The following is a 22009-nucleotide window of genomic DNA, read 5'->3' on the forward strand; positions in this document are numbered from 1 at the left end:
TGAGTCCTGTAACATGACCAGATTACATTAAGCGTGGGGTATGCTTGCTGCAGACAGACCCAGCTTCTGGGCCTAACATTCAGTGTGTTGATAGGTTGCAATCTGACACATAGCTCACCCCTGGCACTGGAATTTCCACCCATTCATTGTCGGGGTGTAAGTCTGTCTGAGGTCTGCTAGACAGACCATCAGCATCTCCATTTTCGTGTCCTGGGCAATATTTCAAACTGAAATTATAGTAGCATAGAGCTGCCATCCATCTGTGGCCAGTAGCATCGAGCTTTGCAGTGGTCTGGATGTATGTCAGAGGATTGTTGTCAGTCTGCACTTCAAATTCAGCTCTATAGAGATAGTCATGCAGCTTGTCCACTACTGCCCACTTTAAGGCAAGGAATTCCAACTTGTGTGCAGGGTAGTTTCTTTTTGTGGGAGATAAAGTCCGACTGATAAAAGCCACAAGCCTCAGCTTCTTGTCATACTCCTGGTAAAGGACTTCTCCTAAGCCATCCCTGCTAGCATCCGCATGTAAATTGTATGGCTTTGTTGAGTCAGTATATGCCAGCACAGGAGCATGTGTGAGGCAATACTTAAGCTGTTCAAATGACTGTTCGCACTCAGGAGCCCAACGACTCTCGAGTTCTTTAGAACCTCTCGGTCCCTTAGGTTTTTCACAAGGATATCTTCATCTATTTCATCTGCTTTCTCATCATTTCAGAGCAAATGGTTGAGGGGTCTTGCTCTCTTTGAAAATCCTTCCACAAACCTTCTATAGTAATTGCAGAACCCCAGAAAAGATTGCAGCTCTGTGATAGTTTTGGGCTGGGGCAAGATGTCACCACTTCAACTTTGCTGGGATCTGTGGATATTCCATTTGCAGACACTACATGTCCCACATAGGTCACTGAAGGTTTGAAGAACTTGAATTTGTCCAAAGACAACTTCAGGACTTCCTTCTCAATCCTGTCCAATACCTTTGTCATCTTTCTTCGTGCTCCTCAAGGGTCCTTCCAAAAACAATGATGTCATCCAGGTAGACTAAGACTTCCAGAAGATGCATGTCTCCAACTGTTATTTCTCTGGAAAGTTGACGGTACATTTGATAAACCTTGAGGTAGGCGATCAAGCTCAAAAAATCCCAAAGGGGTGATGAAGGCAGTCTTCTCTTTATCTTCTGGGTGCATAGGGATTTGATAGTATCTACTCCTTAAGTCTAGCACAATGAGCCACTTACTGCCCACCAGGCAATTTAGAGCATCTTCAATCCAGGGAGTTGTGTACTGGTCTGGAATGGTTCACTGATTCAAAGCACGATAGTCAACACACATGCAAATTGACCCATTCTTTTTCCTGACAATGACAATGGGAGAGGCATATGGACTTCTTGACTCTCAAATTATCCCTGCGGCTTTTATTTCCTCCAAATGTTTTCTTAAGTCCTCCAGGACCCTGGAGCTACTCTTCTGGAATGTTCCCTGAAAGGGCCGGTCCTCTTTTACTCTTATTCGGTGTTCTGCACTTTTTGCACAGCCCACATCTAGTTCACTAGCAGAAAAACAATTTTTCAGTTTTATTATTAGCTCTTTAACTCTGGTTAGCCACTCAGGGGGTGAGAAACCACCTTCTATATCCATATCTTCCAGCTTCAACTCGTTGGCCCTGCTCTCATTCCTTGTCAACACAGAAGCAGATAAGGGAGTGGCAGCATAAACATTTCCACATGCACTTGTGAACGCAGGACAATGGGAGTACTTCCTTTATTCTTTAACCCCACAGGCAAAGTGTCATAAGGATTCTTTAACTTGTCTGCAGGCCAAACTTCTGGGACTAGTTTCAGCCCCAGTGGCAAGTCACTTCCTGGATCTGTTTCCATCATGAGATGAGAGGAAACTGTTTGTCCACACATTCTCACTTTGGCTGTCAAGCAGGTGACCTGACCAGGATGAATTATACATGCTTTCCCAGACAGGGTCCACACATGACCAAGTTCATCTTTCTTACTATCCTTCTCCCTTTGAAGGGCACAGAAAACTTATCTCAGGAAAGGATGTAGTGCTGGGTGTTCCTGGGTCAACTGAGGCATTAGCATTCTTCTGACAAGGTTAGTATTTGTTCCCACCAAAATAGATGCTGAATCCTTTCCTTTTGGTCTGGGCACATAACAGCAAGTGTTTCAAAAACTTCTGTTGACCCAACAACTGAAGTGGAAAATTCTAACTTGAGTGAGACATAAAGGAACTTTGTGTCACTTAGCCCCCAGATCTCCAAATCTTCTAATTTTTCAAGTAGCAAATGCTTTAAGTATTTTTGGTAGAAGTCTCTGTACAGAATGGTGATTTGTGCAACAGTATCCAACAGTGCTTTACTATATACTCCTTCTATTTTTACTGACACGACAGGAGACAGTCCCAGTAGGCCATCAGGTAGTTTCTGTTTCCGGTGCTGTTCAGCTATACATCAGTCAGCATGTAGTGGAGGTACCACCATTTGACCTCGCCATTTTAACGGATAAGACTCTTGCTTAGTAATGCTTTGCAGTCTCAGATGCTGAGAATTTGGCTGAGATGGCTTTCCAATTTAGTTGTTCGCCTCAGATGAGCTAGAAGTGTGCATAGTAGGTAGTTTCTCTCCCCTATTACAATGGTTTGTGTGGAAAGGAGATCCAGAATGCTGTCTCTTGATGTTAGATTTTATGGAGCTCTTTGTAACTGGGCACTCAGCTGGCTCCTTCACTGAGGCCCTTTGAAGTTTCCCTGCATTGCACTAGCCAATAATAGTTCATTCACTTTTCTCAAGTTCTCTGCATTAGGACACTGTTGCTTTATATGCCCTGAATCCCCACAGTGAAAACAAACTCCAGTAGAAACTCTGAACATGGGCTGATTCGGTTCTTCCGAGTCCTTTCCTGGAGGTTCTAGCTGATGTAATCCTCCCTTCAGCTAAAGTTACCATGGCTTTCTGCAATTCTGCAACTGTCTTGGTGACTTCAGCTATAGCATCACTCAGGGAAGACACCTGCATCTACAGCTGTGACACCTCTACATTGTGGACACTCTGGGCCACGACTCCTGTTTGAGTAGTGAGCATGGCTATAGGCTCCTGCTGGTGTTCACTCACTGATTTAGTTGCTGTTGAATACTGAGATTTGGCTTCCAACAGGGCTTCCTCTTCCCTCACCTCTTTAACCAACTGAGAATAGGTTAGAGTCTCTTCTCAATTTCTCATCCTCATTTTCCACACAATGGGCTCCATAGCTTCAGCTCCCTGTAAAATGTGTCCAATCAGTACTTGGTCAGCTACTTTCAGATCCACCCCCTTCTTTAGGATGATCTGGTGGAGCATTTTATCTAATCGCATAATGTAATCAGATAGTTTCTCACCAACTTCTTGGTATGTATGTTCAAACTGATACAGTAGGTCAGCAGCCTTCTTAGTCCTTTGAAACACATTCTGCAGTACTCCTAAATAGTCCTTGGCCATGCAATCTTGCTTACCCATCCTTAGGTTGTGTATGGTATCCGCAGCTAATCCCTTTAGACTTTCAGCTATCCACTGCTTCTTCTGAGATTCTGGGATATCCCACTCCTCTAGGGCTTGTGAAGCCTGATCCATCTGGATTCAGAATCTTCCTCTCTCTGAGGTGTGGGTTGTTTGCCAGAAAAGAAATGCAATTTGCGGTAGCCAAACCCAGTGAATGGCTATGTAGGCTTTAAGCATTTTTCTACAATATTTCCCAAAGCATTCAAAACTTCAGGCCCTATAGTATTTATGGGCAGTGAAGCTCCAGCTTCTGGGTTCATGTTCCTGTTGGAATTGCTTTCCACACATACAGGGGAATAGGGTAGAGTCCAAGGCAGTACAGGCAATCCCAGATGAGCCCCCAAATGTAGCACACTTGCAGGTGTAGCTGAAGTAGATATGGGTTCCTTCCTACCTGACTCTGGTGACACCCTATAGGCCCAACACATCAAGGTGGCAAGATTGACAGTTTTTATTCTAGGTGACAGTCTAGTTAAAAAGGCAATAGCACAACCCTAAACAAATTATTTCAACAGTGGACCAGTTAGCAATAATGCAAGGTGCGATATGCATGCAATGAAAACATACATTCAACCTCTTCCCCAAAACTCAACAGAAAAAGGTCTTGACATTTAAACATGCACAAAGTAGGCAATATCAATGAGCAGTAAAGCTTTATAAAATGCAATGTCATTAAGCAATAAAAAAGTTATAATACAACAATACAGGTATGAGAAAATGCAATGTCATTGAGCAGCAAAATTCTTGAGGGCAACAGTACTAACAAGAGCAAAATGCAATGTCACTGAACAATAAGGATTTATAATGCAACAATACAAATATGAGAAAATGCAATGTCATTGAACAACAAGGATTTATAATGCAACAATACAGATATGAGAAAATGCAATGTCATTGAGCAGTACTAACACCCTCAACCCCCTTGATCAATTCTAAACAGACCAACAATGAAAACACTCTGTTATACCCTGTTCACTGGCTAGTGACTACTTACAGTCTTGCTGCCAGCATGATGGGGAGCAAGTTGGAGCTCATATGGATCCCAGTTATTTGTAATCCACAAAGCATTTGGGGGGACCACAATCTTATAAAAAGGTAAAAAGACGACCAGAGCATCTCACCACTCTGACGAGATTATCCTAGTGACCAGACACTGTGGTTCCTCTGATGAGAAAAGTAGAAAAATCACATGCCAGGACTCTGGTAATCATCTATGGCATGTCTGTACTAGGCCCAAAGGGACTCCTTTTCTTGCAGAATCATATGCAGGTGGGGGAACCACTGGTTTCAGCCTTCTCTCCTGATTCCACAAAATACCATCATCCAGGATTTCAGCAACAAACAGACACAAACTGCTACTTCACTTCCCTGTCCCAAAGCACCAGAGAAGAAAATCCAGTCATGCTGCAAGTCCCTTTTCCCTTCAGCTCACAGTTTCAGTCTTCCCTCCCTCAGCTAGTATCTCAGTCTTATCTTTCACTTTCAAAATTGTCTTTTATATCCCTGAAAGAGCTCCGTCTTGTGGACTAATGAAAAAGTACAGTCTAGTACTTCTACAGTGAAATACAGTGGGAGCTACATACATCTTTCTTAACAACCCATCCAATTAATTGTGGATGTCTTGGTGTTACAAACAAAAATTTGGATATTTAAGTCTTTCAGCTTTTGAGTCTCAAACAGTTTGGCTAAGTATATCTTTTATATAAGAAATCCATGACTTGAACATTACTACAAATTGTTTTCATCTTGATTGATTCATATTTCGAAAATTAACAAAGAAGCTGAAGAGATTTATTTGTCTGTGCAGCCGAAAAGACCAATGCAAACCATCCCTAATTTATTTATTGACCAGGAAAGTCCAACTAGGACAGAGCCTATATTCAGTGGAGGCCCGTGGAGAAATGCTCCAGATGCATGTCTTTGGAATGTGGGAAGAAACCCACACAAACACAGGTAGGATATGCAGACTCTGCACAGAAAGCACCTTAGTTGAGAATAAAACCAGAGAACCTCTTGCTGTGAGGTGACAACATTAACCACTGCACCACCCAGTTCAAATAGTATGTGACTTTTCATAGCTTATAATTTCTAAAAACAAACTGACCATTCATCTAATGCCTTTATAGTCCAGCACCTAAATAAATGTATTTGTAACCCATAAATTTTATCTAACTGTAGTTTAAATTTGTTCTAAACTACAAGACAGTCTAATAAAATCAGGCAACCCTTTCCACTGTTTTGCAATTCTTATGAGAAATTAAGTCTGTCTGTTAATGTGAAGGGTTGGAACAACAAAAGTGTGTCCTTATATCACATTTTCCCTCTTTGAAGTATATAGCTTGAGATGCAAAGGTTTGCTCATAACCTCATGTTGCAATGCATAAAATATTTTGTGCAAGCTTTCCTAACTAAAACAGTAATGAACAGACTACAATGAAAGATGAAGCCTTCCAGAATACGCCAAACTGGTTGTAATATTAATGTGTGTAATACCTCTGAAACCTTTCCAAACAGGTTTTATTCAGCATAAAAACAGAATGAGTTGTACTAAAGAATGACTCTCGGCTCTCGCTACAGGTATGTTTGAAGGAACAAGAATATCTCTGTTGTCGTTATTTGTCTCCAAAACTGAATCAGAGACAGCAAAAGAGTGTTCTCATTTCAACCTTCAACAAAGTGCCACAAACCCTTCTTGTTATCAATGAAAAATACCTCGGTTCAACCATTAAGGCGTCCACAAATTACAAAAAGCACACTTTTCTCTCAAAATGCTGTCAGCATTTATCGATTTGCATGAGTATCCCAAATATTAAGAATATTCTGACACACACACACACACACACACACACACACACACACACACACACACACACACACACGCAAGAAAAATAGATATTATCTATAGACAAATATGATAGGTAGAAATATAAATATAGTGATGCAGATGTAAATACAGAATAATATTAGTTTAAGACAATAAAATGGTAATTAACTTAGTGTTCCTATGAATACATCCATGAGTGATGTCACATTTATTAAAGGCAACTGTATTTTCCTGCACTTTACAATATCTAAAATATTTCTTAATATATCCAAAGAAACAAGTCTGAAACTGTCTTCTCCTGTATATTTTTAAATTGAAAGTCTGCTTGACTGAGCGCAATACAGTTCATTGATGAAAGTTTCACTCTGCCCCTATTTATTGAAATAAATTAATTGAAAATTGATCAGCTGACATAAGAGTGGAAAACTTCAAAAATTATTTTAGGTTTAAGATTCAAAACTCCTTGCACCCCTCTGTTAATATATCCTAATTCTATAGTTACCACTGGAAATGATGAACATGGATCACAATGTTTGACAAATTATATGTTCACTGTTTCAGGTCATCATGTATTGAATAATGCTAAGAATGTCTGGCAATTAGCACTGAGTATTAATGCTACAAGCTGCTTGCTGTAGTCTAGAGTTTGATTCTGTAATGTTCCACTTGCATCCTGCATGACTCTAAGTAAGTCACTTAACTAGATATGTTCCCAGGTCGCCCCTGGAAAGGAGAACTAGTAACCAGTGGGCTTAGCCAGTTAACAAATAAAATAAAAAGAATGTAAAACACAAAAATTCCACCAGCAGACAAACCACACTAGTAGCCAGGAACCAAAACTGAGTGCAGAGAAAATAGACCCTATTAAGGTTTGGAGAAGCTATAATTCCATAGTGAAAGCACTTACCAATTTGTATATGCATTAAACCTGGATTTGTTTTACCTGCTGCCTGCTGTTTGCTGCCCACTTTACCTTTGGATATTTTGAACTGTGACTACTGTTTCCACACTTGTGCTTTTCTTCTCTGCACTCAAAATAAAAAGAATGTTGTATCTAACATCAAACTAACTATTAAACTAAAAATGATGATTTGAAAAGAAACTTTTATTACATTTCATGCACAGTGCTATGAGCTTCTCCAAATCTAAATAACAAATGCATAAAACAAATTTTGCAGTGAAATATTAACAACGGTCACTTGTTTCTAATCATAGTTTTAGTTTATGTGATGACATCAAAGAATGTTTAGGTAATTTCCTTTTGATTTTCTTATTCATACTATTATATGTTCATACTGTTATTGGTCTGGTAGTACGTGCAGAGCAGTAAAGCTCCAAGCTGCTAATGAGTTGTTTCCTGTGCCAGGAGTAGAGGGTTTGATTCCTTTCACCTTCATTTGGCCACTGTATGATACTGCACACGTCATTTAACCAGAAAATGCTCCCAGGTCACCCCTAAAAAGGGGCAGGTGTGTTCAGTGTGCTTTCCCAGCCAACAAATAGGTAATAATAACGGCAAGAAGAAGAAGATGAACATTTAAAACACTTTACGCAGATGCTGTAGGTTTCAAACACGATGAATGCAATTACTTCCAAAGCAAAAAAAAAATATTTAGATTTCATGCTAAAAGTGTGAAATAAGGGCAAGCTTTCTAAAACTTGATACATATTTTATTAATTTTTCAGCTATTTTGTTACACCAGAAGTATTGTTGTTCTGTGCTCATCTTAACTGATGTAACAAATTTTGAAATGCATGAAAAACAAATAAAAAGCCATTCAGCTTTCAGTGAATTGTATTTCCTGGAAATGTTCTTGCAATCCAAGGATATTTATTATGGGACTAATTCTTCAAATTTTTTATTAATATCTGCAGATCAATAAAGTTGCACAAAATGTTTTACATGCGCTTTATTGTTTACACAGTTCACATAAGCTGAAATCCTTATATGGTATTTAAAGTAGGCACATAAAGGATAAGTTTGTGAAGGAATCAGTGCGTATTATTGACAGCTCTTCTCCTGCTTGCTTGGGATGAAGTTTGGATTACCTGTCTACCAATATCATGGGGCTGTGCAGAGAACTTTCCTTAGATTTATTGCTCTAGGTAGATTGCCAGGTGCAGGGGCAGATAGTTAAAGAGAGAAAAATTGTGGTAACATAAGAATGGCCCACAGGTCTGTATGAGGTGCTTTCTGCAGCCAGGGACACAGGGCTCGATTTATATCATCTCCATTTACCTATTGTGAGACTCTATGCAATTCACATAACCTGACTATGCTCCTGGGACACACCTTGAGAAGAGACATTTATGTCCTATGGGCTTTCACAGTTAGCAAAAAAAAAAAAAAATATATATATATATATATATATATATATATATATATATATATATATATATACACATGTATATATGATGCAAAAACAACATATAAGACAGCTGAAGATCCGCACTGTGAAAAGGTAAACAACAAACTAAAAAAATGATGAGGTCACAGCACTGTGGATATGGACATAAACTTTAATCAAAAACAATAAAACTGTTTAAAAGCATACAATCATTCACGAGAGATTCATCCTGAGCATATCTAAACAATCCTACCTTGGTTTGTGATTTACTGTGGAGTTAAATGGTAAGAGAAGTTTTATTTGAATTTATATTTTATTTGTTATCACTGCTTTTCACTGTTTGTAGGTAGGAAGGGATAGCTTGTTAACAAGATTTACTTTGATTCATATTTTGTTGTTTTACCTTTAATTTCACTGTTGGTTGTTAGAAAGGGATAGGTTTTAGACAGGCAAGCTCTAGCCACCCCAAGGGGCCTAGACAGCTATAAATTCACACAGACTGCAGAGAGGAAAATCCTGAACACACCTAAACAATCCAACCTTGGTTTGTGATTTATTGATCTTTACTGTTAAAAAGAAGTGCGACTATGAAAGGTAGTGAGCAGAAGCTATTGCTTCGCTTGTCGCATAAAAGAATTACAGCTTTTAACTTGTATGATCAGAACAATTTTACTGTACTTACTTTATTATTTAGTTGTATACTGCTGGTGTGATTTTCTGTCACTGAAGTTGATTTAAGTTCTCCTTGAGTTCTGTAGTTATTGATTTTGATTATTCTTTTCTTTTACAATATTTTATTCGTTTGAAGCTGAACATGGATTCCTTAAATGAATATGCAATTAATGATTTGCTAATGCACAAATATCTTGTACAGTGTAATAAATACCATGTATATTAATTTAAAGGTAACAATTGATAACACTGGTGATCTGTGTTCCCAGTGTCAAAAGCTAGATGATTTGCTTACCATTGTTAGAAGCAAAACTCGACTTAATGATAATGACTGCACTTGTGCAATTGGCATGGCTTGGAGAACTGTTGTATCATATATTAATGACTGGACTGATGAACTAAATAATGTTAGGAATAGAACAAATAGAACAGGTTTAGGAAATGATGCATCTATTTTCTGCAAAGAAAACTCAACTCCTATGAAACATGATGAGGCCCCTGAGAACTATTGAATTGTGGATGCAAGTACTCAGCAATCTGAGGATCCGGTTTATTTAGAAGAAAACAAAAAAAGAAAGAAAGGAAGAAGTTCTCAACAAATAACAAGGAAGAAAAAGAAACTGACCAATGACTGTAAAGGAAAGAGAATACGCAGTAAAAAGGAGTCTGCTGTGTTATGTAACACACTGGTGACAGGGAATGAAGATATCTGCCTATCAGAAAACCCTCAGTCTACAGAAAAAGGCATCACCTTTCCAACGGAAACAGTAGAAAAAAGAGGCAAGGGGCAGGTGAAAAAATCAAAACTGAACGTGGAAGGAATGAAGAACATTACTGTAAGAAAAAAGAAGAGAAAGACAGATGTTGACTACATGGCTCAAGCTGTGGATTTACAGTGCCAGCTGGATGAGAATTTAATACTTAATGAACACAGTGGGATTAATAAGACTAATGGTGATGAAGATCTATCCTTCGTAACAATTGATAGAGCAGAAATTACTGTATTAGAAGCTGACAGTCCTCTTAGATAGTATAGCTTGTACTGGTGTTAGGGCATATTTTTCACAAATAACCTATAGAAAGGATAATCAGGTTACCGTGAATGAAAAGATTTATGGGGTAAATACCTACATGGAAAAAATGTCCTGTTTTAAAAAATGGAAATGTATAGAGCATCCAAGCCTAGTTTTGGGCACTCGTGTTCAGACAGGATGGTGTGCATTTGTTAAGATCAGGGAAGAGAATTTTTGCAGCAGATATTTTGCACTATTTGACAAACACTAGGCAGGATTTTTGCCAGGTCGAATGTTTAACAGTTCACAAATAGCAACATTCGATGCATCTCTGATAGTTGTTAATGCTAGGAGCATTAATAATAAAGTTTTTTTATTGGAAAATTTGCTATGTTCCCACAAGATTTTTGTTGTTATTGTTTGTGAAACATGGTTAAAGAACAGTGACTGGAAACCAGTTCTTTCAGGGTATAAATATTTTTACTGTAAGAGACACTCTAATAAAAAATCAGGTGGAGTTGTTATGATAGGGATTAAAGATAGAGACCTGTGATTATTACATATTCAGTGATAACACCAATACTATAGACTGTGTAACTGTGACAATAAAGACAACCCTGGAACATATAACAAATGCTGGAATGTATAAACCACCAAAGTCAAGCGCAGATGACCTAGAGGAATTCATACCTTTCTTTCATGAAACACAGGAGTAAAGAATAATATTAGCTGGGGACTTAAAATTAAAGACTGGAATAATATTGATCCAACAACATTAGTATGGAAATTATTCACAATGTATATTCAGGAATAAAATTGCTTCAGATTGTAAAAAAGCCTACCAGAAGATGGAACATACTAGACATTGTTTGTGTTCCTAAACAAATTACTGATGCTTCAAGTGAAGTTTTACCACCATTGATGCGCAGTGATCATGGGGTTATAAAGGTTAATTTGTTGCTAGATAATTCTGACAAAATGAAACCTAAACTGATGCACAGAAGGTTAATTACAGATTATATGGAAGCAAAACAGTCCCTATGTAAAACTAACTGGAGTGAGGTGTTCAATGGAAAAACTTCAGATGGAATGGAAAAACATCAGATGGAATGAAAGTTTTGAAAGAGAAATTGTTTGAGTGCAAAACATCAAAAAAATGTTTAACATAAGGATCTAAGCATACAACATCAGGGGATATATTTCCATAAGACCAATATATCTGATTAAGGTGAGACATAAAAAATATAAGAAATGGAAGAGAAGTCAAACTACAACTTTGAAAACTGAAATAAACAAGCTGGACAAACAGATTAAGCATAGTGTGAGACAAGATCAAGAAAAATTTGAAGAAAATGTATATAAAAATATTGAGCATAATATGAAACCTTTTTACAGATACATAAGATGCGGAAGGAGTAAAGACATACAAATTGATAAACTTTGTGCAGATTCTAAAAGTTATTCTCAGACACAACAGATTATAGATGTAGTTACAAAATCTTATGCAAAACAGTTTGGATCCACAAAAGGGCTGATAAGTTGTCTTAGTGACATCCAGGTGATCCCAGATACTGAAATCAAATTAGATTATATTGAAAAAGAACTGTGCAAACTGGATCCAAACAAAGCACAAGAAGGAGATGGAATTAGTAACAATGACCTAAGAACACTTCAGCAAGAACTTATGGTACCATTATATCTATTATTCACTAGGTCATATAAATATGGGGAGATTCCTCAAGATTGGAGACATGAGCTTATTAAACCTGTCTTTAAGGGAAAGGGGAGTAGGACAAACCCAGAATCATATAGACCCTTAAGTCTACTTTCATGTTGTGGAGAATAATGGAAAAGGTAATAGTTATTGTCAGAAATGGATATGTTGGGACTTGAAACCACATAATAGCAGGCATATGTTGAAAACAGATCTATTACCATCCGTAACATGATGCTCTAGAACAATATAATAATAGCTATGAATGGAAAATTGTGATGTGATGTAATTTATATAGATTTAACTTTAGCATTTAACAGGGTCATACACAAAACACTGATCAATAAATTAGTACAACTAGGTATTGATGTACTCTTGATAAGATGGATAGCTGCATAGCTTACAAATAGGACATGGCAAGTATCACAAAGCAACTGGACAGGTGAAATCCTGGGTTACAGTCTGGGTGTCCCACAGGGTTCTGTCCAAGGCCCTTACTTGCTTAGTTTGTTTCTTTCAAACCTAACGTTTTCATCTGAGGTATTCTACACTGAAATTGGGTAAACTGATTACATGTGTTACAGAAAAGACATGTCTGCAAAATAACTTGACTAAATTGACCATTTGGGCACATGAGAATGATATGCTGATAGATGCATCAAAAACTAAGCATATAAAATTTGGGAGACATAAATTGAAAGGTGAATATTTGTCCCGGCCCCCTTTAAAATAAATCACACTAATGCCAAAAGACAGTTGACGACCTTTATTAATACAACCAACTATTAACTTTATTCACATAAAATAACCAATAACTGAAGTCTTCACTTTCTTCCCAGCAACATCAGGGCAGCATACCCACGCACCCTGTCCGAGTCATCTGTCAGGGCAGCGTACCCACTCACCCTGTAAAAATCATCCATCAGGACAACTCACCCTGACCAAAACCTTAAACGGGCAGCGCACCAGCTCACCCTTTCAAAATAAGCAACATCCAATAAGCTCACTTATTATTATCAAGCAATATCCAGAAACTCAATTGATCCCCAAACTGAATGCCATTGAACATCGTCTAGAGGGGGAACAGAAGAGAACAGTCCTGTACCTCTTCTCCATCCACCAGCCTGATTCCCGGCTATTCCCACTCTTATCCAATAACCTTCACCATACCCTCTAAAAACAAATGTACATTAAATAAATCTAAGCCAACATCACTCAAATGCACCCCATCCAATTAAAAACCAAACACCATCTCTATCTCTGAAGTTCCTATGTTCAATAGTGTACATGCCTAATCCTCCCAATTGACTAGCCAACCTCTGGTTAACAAACTTCTACACCTGCTCCACAGCTCGGTAACTGATCACATTCCTCCAAGTCAAACACGGAACTATCTCTGACCATGCTATATGCATACCAGGGCATAATGGCTGCAGCTTAAACAAATCCTCTGTTATGATATCCACCAACTGCTTTTTAGGAAGAACTCCTAGATCATTACCAGCTAAGTGCACCACTAATATTCACAGATAACCCACTCCCAACCTTATCACTTAAAACTCATGCATCAGTTGATCCCATCTAAGCCCTCTAACCCCATGCTAAATAACTGTCCAACTTAATGGAGACAACCCTAGATTCTTTCCATCCACCCTAACCGCTGCCAATTTCTCAGCCCAATGTATATACGAATGATCCAGGATGACAATCTGCTTCCCTGGAAGAGAGAGAGAGAGAGAAAGAAAGAAAGAAAGAAAGAAAGAAAGAAAGAAAGAAAGAAAGAAAGAAAGAAAGAAAGAAACAAAGAATTATCAAATGAATTGAAACCCTTATCTAATGTAAGATAAAAAGGCATTGGAAGACCATCTCCCAACTCTTCTAATAACCTCGATGGAACTGCCTTCCCTAGCCAAGTCTGAAGACCTACCAATGTGAAAAGAATGTGATGCAAACCTTTCAGCTGGAAAACCCATGCAACAGAAAACCCTCCTGATGATTTGCACGTACTGACCACTTGTCACCCTCTTGCCATCTGACAACTGGAAAACCAAGTCATACAGCCTCCCCCCCCCCTTGAGTCCACCTTAATTCCACAGCCCACTTTACTGGGCAAAGCCTAGCATTCCTATCTTTTGTGAGCACTATTGATGCACCTTTACCTAGTTGGTCTGTCTTAGGCCTTTACAGTCCAATAATCACTGTTCCTATCATTACATCCCTCCAAAGTAATGATCCTAACAACTCAGACACCTGGAACGCACCAAAATATAACCATACACACAAAGTGACCCACATATTGTAATTCAAGGACTTCCCTTCCAATAAGGCTAAACCTCTCAGTAAAACTTTCAAAAATGTCCTCCTCAATGGCCATCGCATATCACTACGCTCTCCAGCCACTCTTCCCCATCCCCTCAGCATATGCCCAACCGTCCACAACTTTGTAAAATCTTGTAACCAGGATACGTGCGTGAATATGCTAATTGCCGCTAGATCTAGCCTAACCAATTGTAAAGCCTTGCCTAACCCCACACCTGGGCTAAGTAATGAAGCAGTAACTCCTCTAACCAAATCCCTTCTTCTTCTGGCAATTGTAAGACAAATTCATCAAGTTCAAAAAGTTCCCTACCATAAGCCTTCCTTGTGGACACTACCCAAAATTGTCACATCAACCTCCTGGTTACCTCTACCCAAGATGCCACACCACCGCTGGAAAGAGAACCAGCACTTCCTCTGCCCCTGACACCAGCTGTCAGAACCTGGAAAACTGAAATCGGGACAAGCTGTCAGCAATGGTATTGCTCACCCCAGGCACATGCACTCCTGTAAATGAAAAATTAATCATCAAACTCTGCAAAGCCAACTTACGCAAAATGAACAATTGCAACTCTGACCTGGCCGTCTTTGTCTGCAACACCCACATCACTGCCATGTTATCCGAATGAAAAATTACTCACTTCCCCCACAAGCACTTCTTCCAGACCACTGAAGCTGCCCAAATTGGCATCAACTCTAAAAATGCAACCACCCTTTTCCAATCTTCCTTTCAATCCAGTGGCCACTGGGCTGCAAACAACTGTCCTCCAAAGTAACCCCCCATTCTGATGTCCTCTACTGCATCTGTGAATAATAGGATCTCCCCTTGCCCCACCTAGTCTGCCTGCCAAAAGGAAATCCAATTAAACTGATCCAAAAAACATAGCTAAAGAGAGAAGTCATCCCAAACCAATTTGTTAACTCTAACCCAGTGGTATTTACTCTTACACCCTTTTAACAGAAAAGCCACTTACCTACAGAAAGTACGCCCTGGCTGCACCTTCTGACATGCAGAATTCAAAAGCCCTAACAGCTCCATAACCACCTGGATCTGAACCTTATCCTTAAACACAACTGACCTAATCCTAGCCTTCAATCTGTTGATCTTATCCATAGGCAGACAAACCAAAGCTCATTCTGCATCCAGTAACAATCCCAAGAATTCTAATGCTTTTGCCGGGCCTTCTAACATGCTGAACCAACAGGACCCCTAAGTCATCACGCATTCCCAAAAATTCTTGCAACCCTTCCTACATACCTTCACACCCCTCCACAACTAGCAAGAAATTGACCAAGTAATTTACCGCCTTCTGTGTACCAACCTGTTGCTGCAATACTCAATGAAGTACCGCACTGAATTTCTCAAAGGTTGCACATGTGACTGAACAACCCATCGGCATAGCCTTGTCAAAATAAAATTTGTTTTCTACTACCATGACCAGTAATGGCCACTCTTCCTACCTGATTGACAGCAAATGAAAGGCAGACTCAATATCCACCTTCACTAACTATGGATCCTTGAAGCCCCTAATGACCCCGATACATCATCTAAGGATGCATAACTAAGTCTGCCATCCTCAGCTTCAATGAAATCATTAACCAAGCTCCCTTCAGGATACGACAAATGGTGAATCAACCTGAACTCCCCCGACCATTTCTTCGGTACCAGCCCCAATGGAGAAACCTTAAAATTGTCAAAAGGTGGGCTGTCAAACAGACCCAGTAACCGACCCACCTAACACTTCTTCTCAACCAAACCTTATAAAATGTCCTCCTTACCTTGCACTGATCGCAGATTCTTGCAAGCCCTCCCATTCTCCACCATCCTAGATTTAATAGAGAACCCCCCGATCAAAACCATCCAATATCTGCTCCTTATGCTCAGTATCAGGAAAGCATTGGAGCATGCGCCGTAAAACCCCTACCTTAATGGGAGAGTATGATCCCTTCCCTTCCCCTAACTCCCCTGAAGAGCCCCCCACCCCTTGATTCATGAAAATTACCTCTACCCCTAAAGGGCTGAAACCCTTGTGAAGAAAGAAAGCACCCATCTCCTAATGCGAAGTTTGCAGTCATAGAATTAACCTCATGGCACCCACATCGAGCAGCTGGATAGCTCCCCCAGCACCTCAAACAAGCATGCAAAAACTTGCACCCTACCCAGGAACAGCTTCCGGCATTAAAGGTCTAACACACACCACTCCCTTCTCCCCCTTTACCCCTCTGATACTCCAGCCATTACTTTCAATCATGGTAGACAAATAGATGTCGGGGTGTCGCACCTCCCAGTGGAGAGAATGATCCACCACTTTCCACTTCTGAAACCACTGGTCATATCACAACCAAGCATTCCCTGGCTGTATATGTTTAGCCTTCCAAATTGTGAGGAAATAACCCAAAATGGCACAGCCAAGATTGCATCTTTTTTCCAGCAGCAATGCCATATAATAAGCAAAACCAGCTACCCAGTTATCCCATGTCCAAGGTCGAATCCTACCTATCCTTCTCTTCCCCAATGCAGCCAGGGCCTCCAACAAATATTTACTGTTAGCCAACTCAGACTCCACCAACCGCTGCATTCCTTCTGCATCAATTAACTCAAAATCATCCACATATTCCCCTTTCCAAATCTTCTCCTTAACTGTGGAAGGTATGTGTGTAGTCAAAAAGACTGCCCCCGAGCCTTGACCCAAAGACTGCGTAGTCAACCAGTCACCCGGGTGAAGGCTGAAATCAGAACCTAGTTCAGAACCCAATCCCGGGCTATCCACTGACCCTGCACTGTCCTCTGTAACTGCTTCCCTCCCACGGGACCCATAACTCCCTGTAATCTCTGCTGTAGCGCCCCCCCCATATCATTCCAATCACAACCAAACTCTGCCCCGATGGACTCCCTGTCCTCCCCCACTGCCCCAACATTCCCTGCATCTGCCCTGCCTAAAACAGTTGATGTAAGGTCATTACCTGATCCTCTGTCTGGAGCCTCACCAGGCACTGATGGGCTAACTGGAACCAACTTGTTCAATACTCGCTGTCTCTTGCCACAAGCTGCTGACCTAGCCCTCGGAATGGACTGATGCCTTTTCTGGCTGGACTCTCCCACCTGTTCTGCTGCTGCATCAGCATTCAAGACATCCTGTAACAGCTACTCCGCCTTGGCCACTATTGCCTCCCATCATTGACGAAGTCTCTGCATGCTGGCCATCTAAAAAAAAAAAAAAAAATGTGCATAATAATTACAACAAATCTGCAAGTTATAATAGGCCTCACAACAAGTGAACACTGATCCCTTGACATGTGAACAGAAACTCAGTGCCCTTAAGACAGTATTCCAACAACAAATAAGCAGAATCAGTTGTGCTAGTTAGGTGAACCTGCCATCCCTGGCCCCCCCCTTTTTTTTTAACTCAGTGACAGACAGTTAAAGCCACTCACTTCCTCAAGTGGCTAACCTTGCAACTGTGCCTCTCCCACTCCATCCTGTCCTATGCCTTGTTGGCCCTGTATCCTACTGTTGAACTCCCTCAATTCCTGTCTTGAAAGCTCCCTCCCTGTCATTCTTCACTTGGGCTATCCTATATATATTTTTTTACATTAAACAGCAAAAGCTACCCTATACTAGCTAACCTATCAGAGCTGTCTCCCTGCCTCCCCCCCCAATGGTCACTACCTCAAGGTGCATATGCAGGCCACCGGGAGCTCGTCAATAATAGCAGACCATGAAACAGCATCACCCACTCCCACCAACATTATGGAGCATATCCAGGAATGCTCTGACAATGAAAAACACCATCCCCACCAATGAGAAGCCCCAATGCAAAAACAGAGCATGAAAACCCAACAAAAGGCAGCTAATCCCCTCATCACCTCACAACTCCACCTCTCAACCCGTGAAATCTGCAAAAATCCACAAACCACTAATGAAACCAGGTACAACTCAACTAAAGACTATACACAAGTACATTTAACGTGGAATAAAACTCAATGGCAGGAAACAATATAGCAATAACTTTGGGCAATGAGGTATGGCATGTGAGCCTTATGACAATGAGATAACGGCAGGGAAGATAAATCACATTTTAAAAAATATACCGAAGCGTAATTTTGCAGATGTCTGTCTGTTACATAGTCACAAGCATGCACATAGGCAATATATTAACGCAACCAAGCACCGAGGCAGAAAACCTACCTACATGCATGCATGCCTTTAGGAGAAGTAAATTTACAGCAACCAGTACAGGGATAGCTGGCCTGCACTCTCTTGTACCACGCAATGCACCAAGCCATAACTATCCTAATTACCTAACCTTTCCATTCCCCTCCAGTAAAGTCATACCCCCTCCTACCTTTATCCCAGTACCCCAAAACTTCAACTTATGCATATCACAAGAAGAAAGCCAAATAAAACCCACACAACACCACACACAGACATTCAGTATGTACTCCACCTCTCCTTACCAACCAGCCATCTAACGCACCCACCAGCACTCATACCCTCCAAGGCCTACCTGTCAGTGAAGTACCTGTAGGTTGTCCTGGACGTAAGTTAGTGTCACTAACTCATGCCTAAATGTGACACCACTTCCCCAGCTCCAATAATATAATAACTAAGCCCCTCCCCAAACCTACCTCACTTCCCCTAACTCCCCAAACCAATTAACCCATTAATGTCCAAAGCCCAGCTACCTGACTTAACACTATACACCACCACCCCTTCCCCATTCCCCATGTTCAACTCCCTCCCCCCTCACAAAAGGGAGTCCTGGACAAATTGATTTGTCCCAAACCCCATTTAATACAGCACACAGTGACTGAAACTGTAGACTTACTTAAGGACCTGGGTATATGGGTAGATCCAGCTATGAGTTTTTCTAATCATATCAACCAATTGGTCAATGATAGTTATAGAACTATAGGTTGTATAAAAAGATTTATAAAGTCTAGGCAATCGAAAATGATGAAGTCACTGTTTTTTAATTATGTTAGACACAAACTTGAATATGGAATAACAATATCAAAACACTATAAGAAAACAAGCAAGAGTAAACTGGAAACAGTACAGTGGATGTATACCAAGGGCATCCATGGATGTGAACATTTAAGTAATTATGAAAGGCTAAAATATCTGAACTTGTATAGTGTCTCTTACAGTTATCTAAGAGGAGGTATTATTCAGGTATATAGGGCATTTAGGGACAACTACCTCTGGGAATGTTTGGGGTTATCGAAAAGTATTAGAGAATCATCTGATAACCTATGTAGAAGATTCTATAGGAATGAGAAGTGTACTAACTGGTTCTCTGACAGAGTAGCTGATACATGGAACAGACTACCACATTACCTTAAAACAAGTGCTAGCATAGATATTTAGAACAGCCTGGATACTTATTATGGGAACAAGTGTTTTGGTATATTGGCAAGCTAGAAGGGCATTAATGCCCTTGCCTGAAATATTTGTATGTATGTATGTATGTATGTATGCATGTATATATGTAAGACTGAGCTTAGCACCAGACTGGAGAGGCACTATTTTAATGATATTTTAAGGCTTAAAAGAAAAGAATGTTTCATGAGATAGCTAAGAATTTTTTTTATATTGTGATGATTTTTATTTTTCTTGGCACATTTTGCATTAAATTATTTTATTGAACTTACTTGAAGTTATGGGAAAGAGTAGTGGAAGCTAGGTTAAGAAGGGAGGTGAAGATTAGTGATCAACAGTATGGTTTCATGCTCTACAGATGCACTACAGATGCGATGTTTGCTCTGAGAGTGTTGATGGAGAAGTACAGAGAAGATCAGAAGGAGTTGCATTGTGTCTTTGTGGACTTAGAGAAAGCATACGACAGGGTGCCCAGAGAGGAGTTGTGGTATTGTATGAGGAAGTCGGGAGTGTCAGAGAAGTATGTAAGAATGGCACAGGATATGTACGAGGGTGGTATGACAACGGTGAGGTCTGCAGTGGGAGTGACGGATGTATTTAAAGTGGAGGTGGGATTACATCAAGGATCAGCTCTAAGCCCTTTCTTATTTGCAATGGTGATGGACAGGTTGACAGACGAGATCAGACAGGAGTCCTCGTGGACTATGATGTTTGCAGATGACATTGTGATCTGTAGTGAGAGTAGGGAACAGGTGGATGAGACCCTGGAGAGGTGGAGATATGCTCTAGAGAGAAGAGAAATGAAGTTCAGCAGGACTAAGACAGAATATATGTGTGTAAATGAGAGGGAGGATAGAGGAATGGTGAGGATGCAGGGAGTAGAGGAGGTGAAGGTGGATGAGTTTAAATACTTGGGATCAACAGTTCAGAGTAATGGTGAGTGTGGAAGAGAGATGAAGAAGAGAGTACAGGCAGGATGGAGTGGATGGGGAAGAGCGTCAGGAGTGATTTGTGACAGAAGATTACCAGTAAGAGTGAAAGGGAAGGTCTACAAGAGGGCAGTGAGACCAGCAATGTTATATGGGCTGGAGAAGGTGGCACTGACAAAAAGGCAGGATTCAGAGCTGGACATGGCAGAGTTAAAGATGTTAAGATTTGCACTGGGTGTGACAAGGGTGGACAGGATTAGGAATAAGTGTATTAGAGGGTCAGACCAGGTTGGAAGGTTTGGAGACAAAGCCAGAAAGGCAAGATTACATTGGTTTGGACATGTGCTGAGGAGGGATGCAGAGTATATTGGGAAAAAGATGCTAAGGATGAAGCTGACAGGTAACAGGAAAAGAGGAAGGCCTAAGATAAGGTTTATGGATGTGGTGAGAGAGGACATGCAGGTGGTTGGTGTGACAGAGCAAGATGCAGAGGATAGGAAGAAATGGAAACAGATGATCCGCTGTGGCGACCCCTAACAGGAGCAGCCGAAGAAAGAATAAAATTGAACTTACTTAAACTGTACATTTGCTGCACTTTGAACTGCCATTTCTTTTTACAATATCATGCAAGTTTTGTAAATGTTGCAGTTTTGTTTTCCAGTATATGAAATGGACCTTTGCAACATGCAGGCTTATTAGCATTCATAGGCATATACTTTTTAACTTTCTACACATTTGCAAATTGTGAGAATAGTCAAGTGATATCAAGTCTTTAAAGCAAATATAGTAACATATTACTTTAAAAAAGTTTAAATGTTACTTCTCTGTAAATTCAGAGTAGGTTATACAAAAATAATGGCTAGTGTGAGTAAACAGATATAAATAAAAAGTGAATACAATATTTTTATAATGGACATTTTCTCAATTATACTCATAGGTACCAATGACAAAAACTTCGGAAAAGCGAAAAAACGCTGCCTTTGATAATCCAATTTATGAGGTAAGTAAATACCATAAAGAAATGAAATGAAGTGATCTGTTTTTTGTTCTGCTTTGCTTAATTGTATAACTAGATTGAATTCCCAGCCTATAGTTGGTGTCCAGAGGCTAGGATGATTATATTCTAAAGGATGATTGCCCACATCATGAAATGGAACTGTTACAACTGACTAAAATTAAATTTGTTTATGATGGAGTTTCCAAAGAGTCTTCACTGAATCTTTTGATTATGAAAAGGTACCTAGGGTTATCAAAAAGTAGTAGGGAATCATCA

The 22009-nt window shown here is 40.0% G+C and overlaps 1 protein-coding gene across 1 annotated transcript in view; it reads left to right on the forward strand.

The window, feature by feature from the left end:
- The window catches only part of LOC122788060 (low-density lipoprotein receptor-related protein 2-like), a 1238079-nt gene that overhangs the window by 1203639 nt on the left and 12431 nt on the right, over nucleotides 1–22009 (forward strand). Inside the window, exon 79 of the mRNA XM_044054982.1 lies at nucleotides 21674–21736. Within this exon, the coding sequence (XP_043910917.1) occupies nucleotides 21674–21736 (63 nt within the window). The remainder of the gene's footprint in view (nucleotides 1–21673; nucleotides 21737–22009) is intronic.

This window comes from Protopterus annectens, chromosome 13.part0 (assembly GCF_019279795.1).
Source record: "Protopterus annectens isolate FY-2018-M chromosome 13.part0, PAN1.0, whole genome shotgun sequence".
Taxonomy (NCBI): Eukaryota; Metazoa; Chordata; order Ceratodontiformes; family Protopteridae; genus Protopterus; species Protopterus annectens.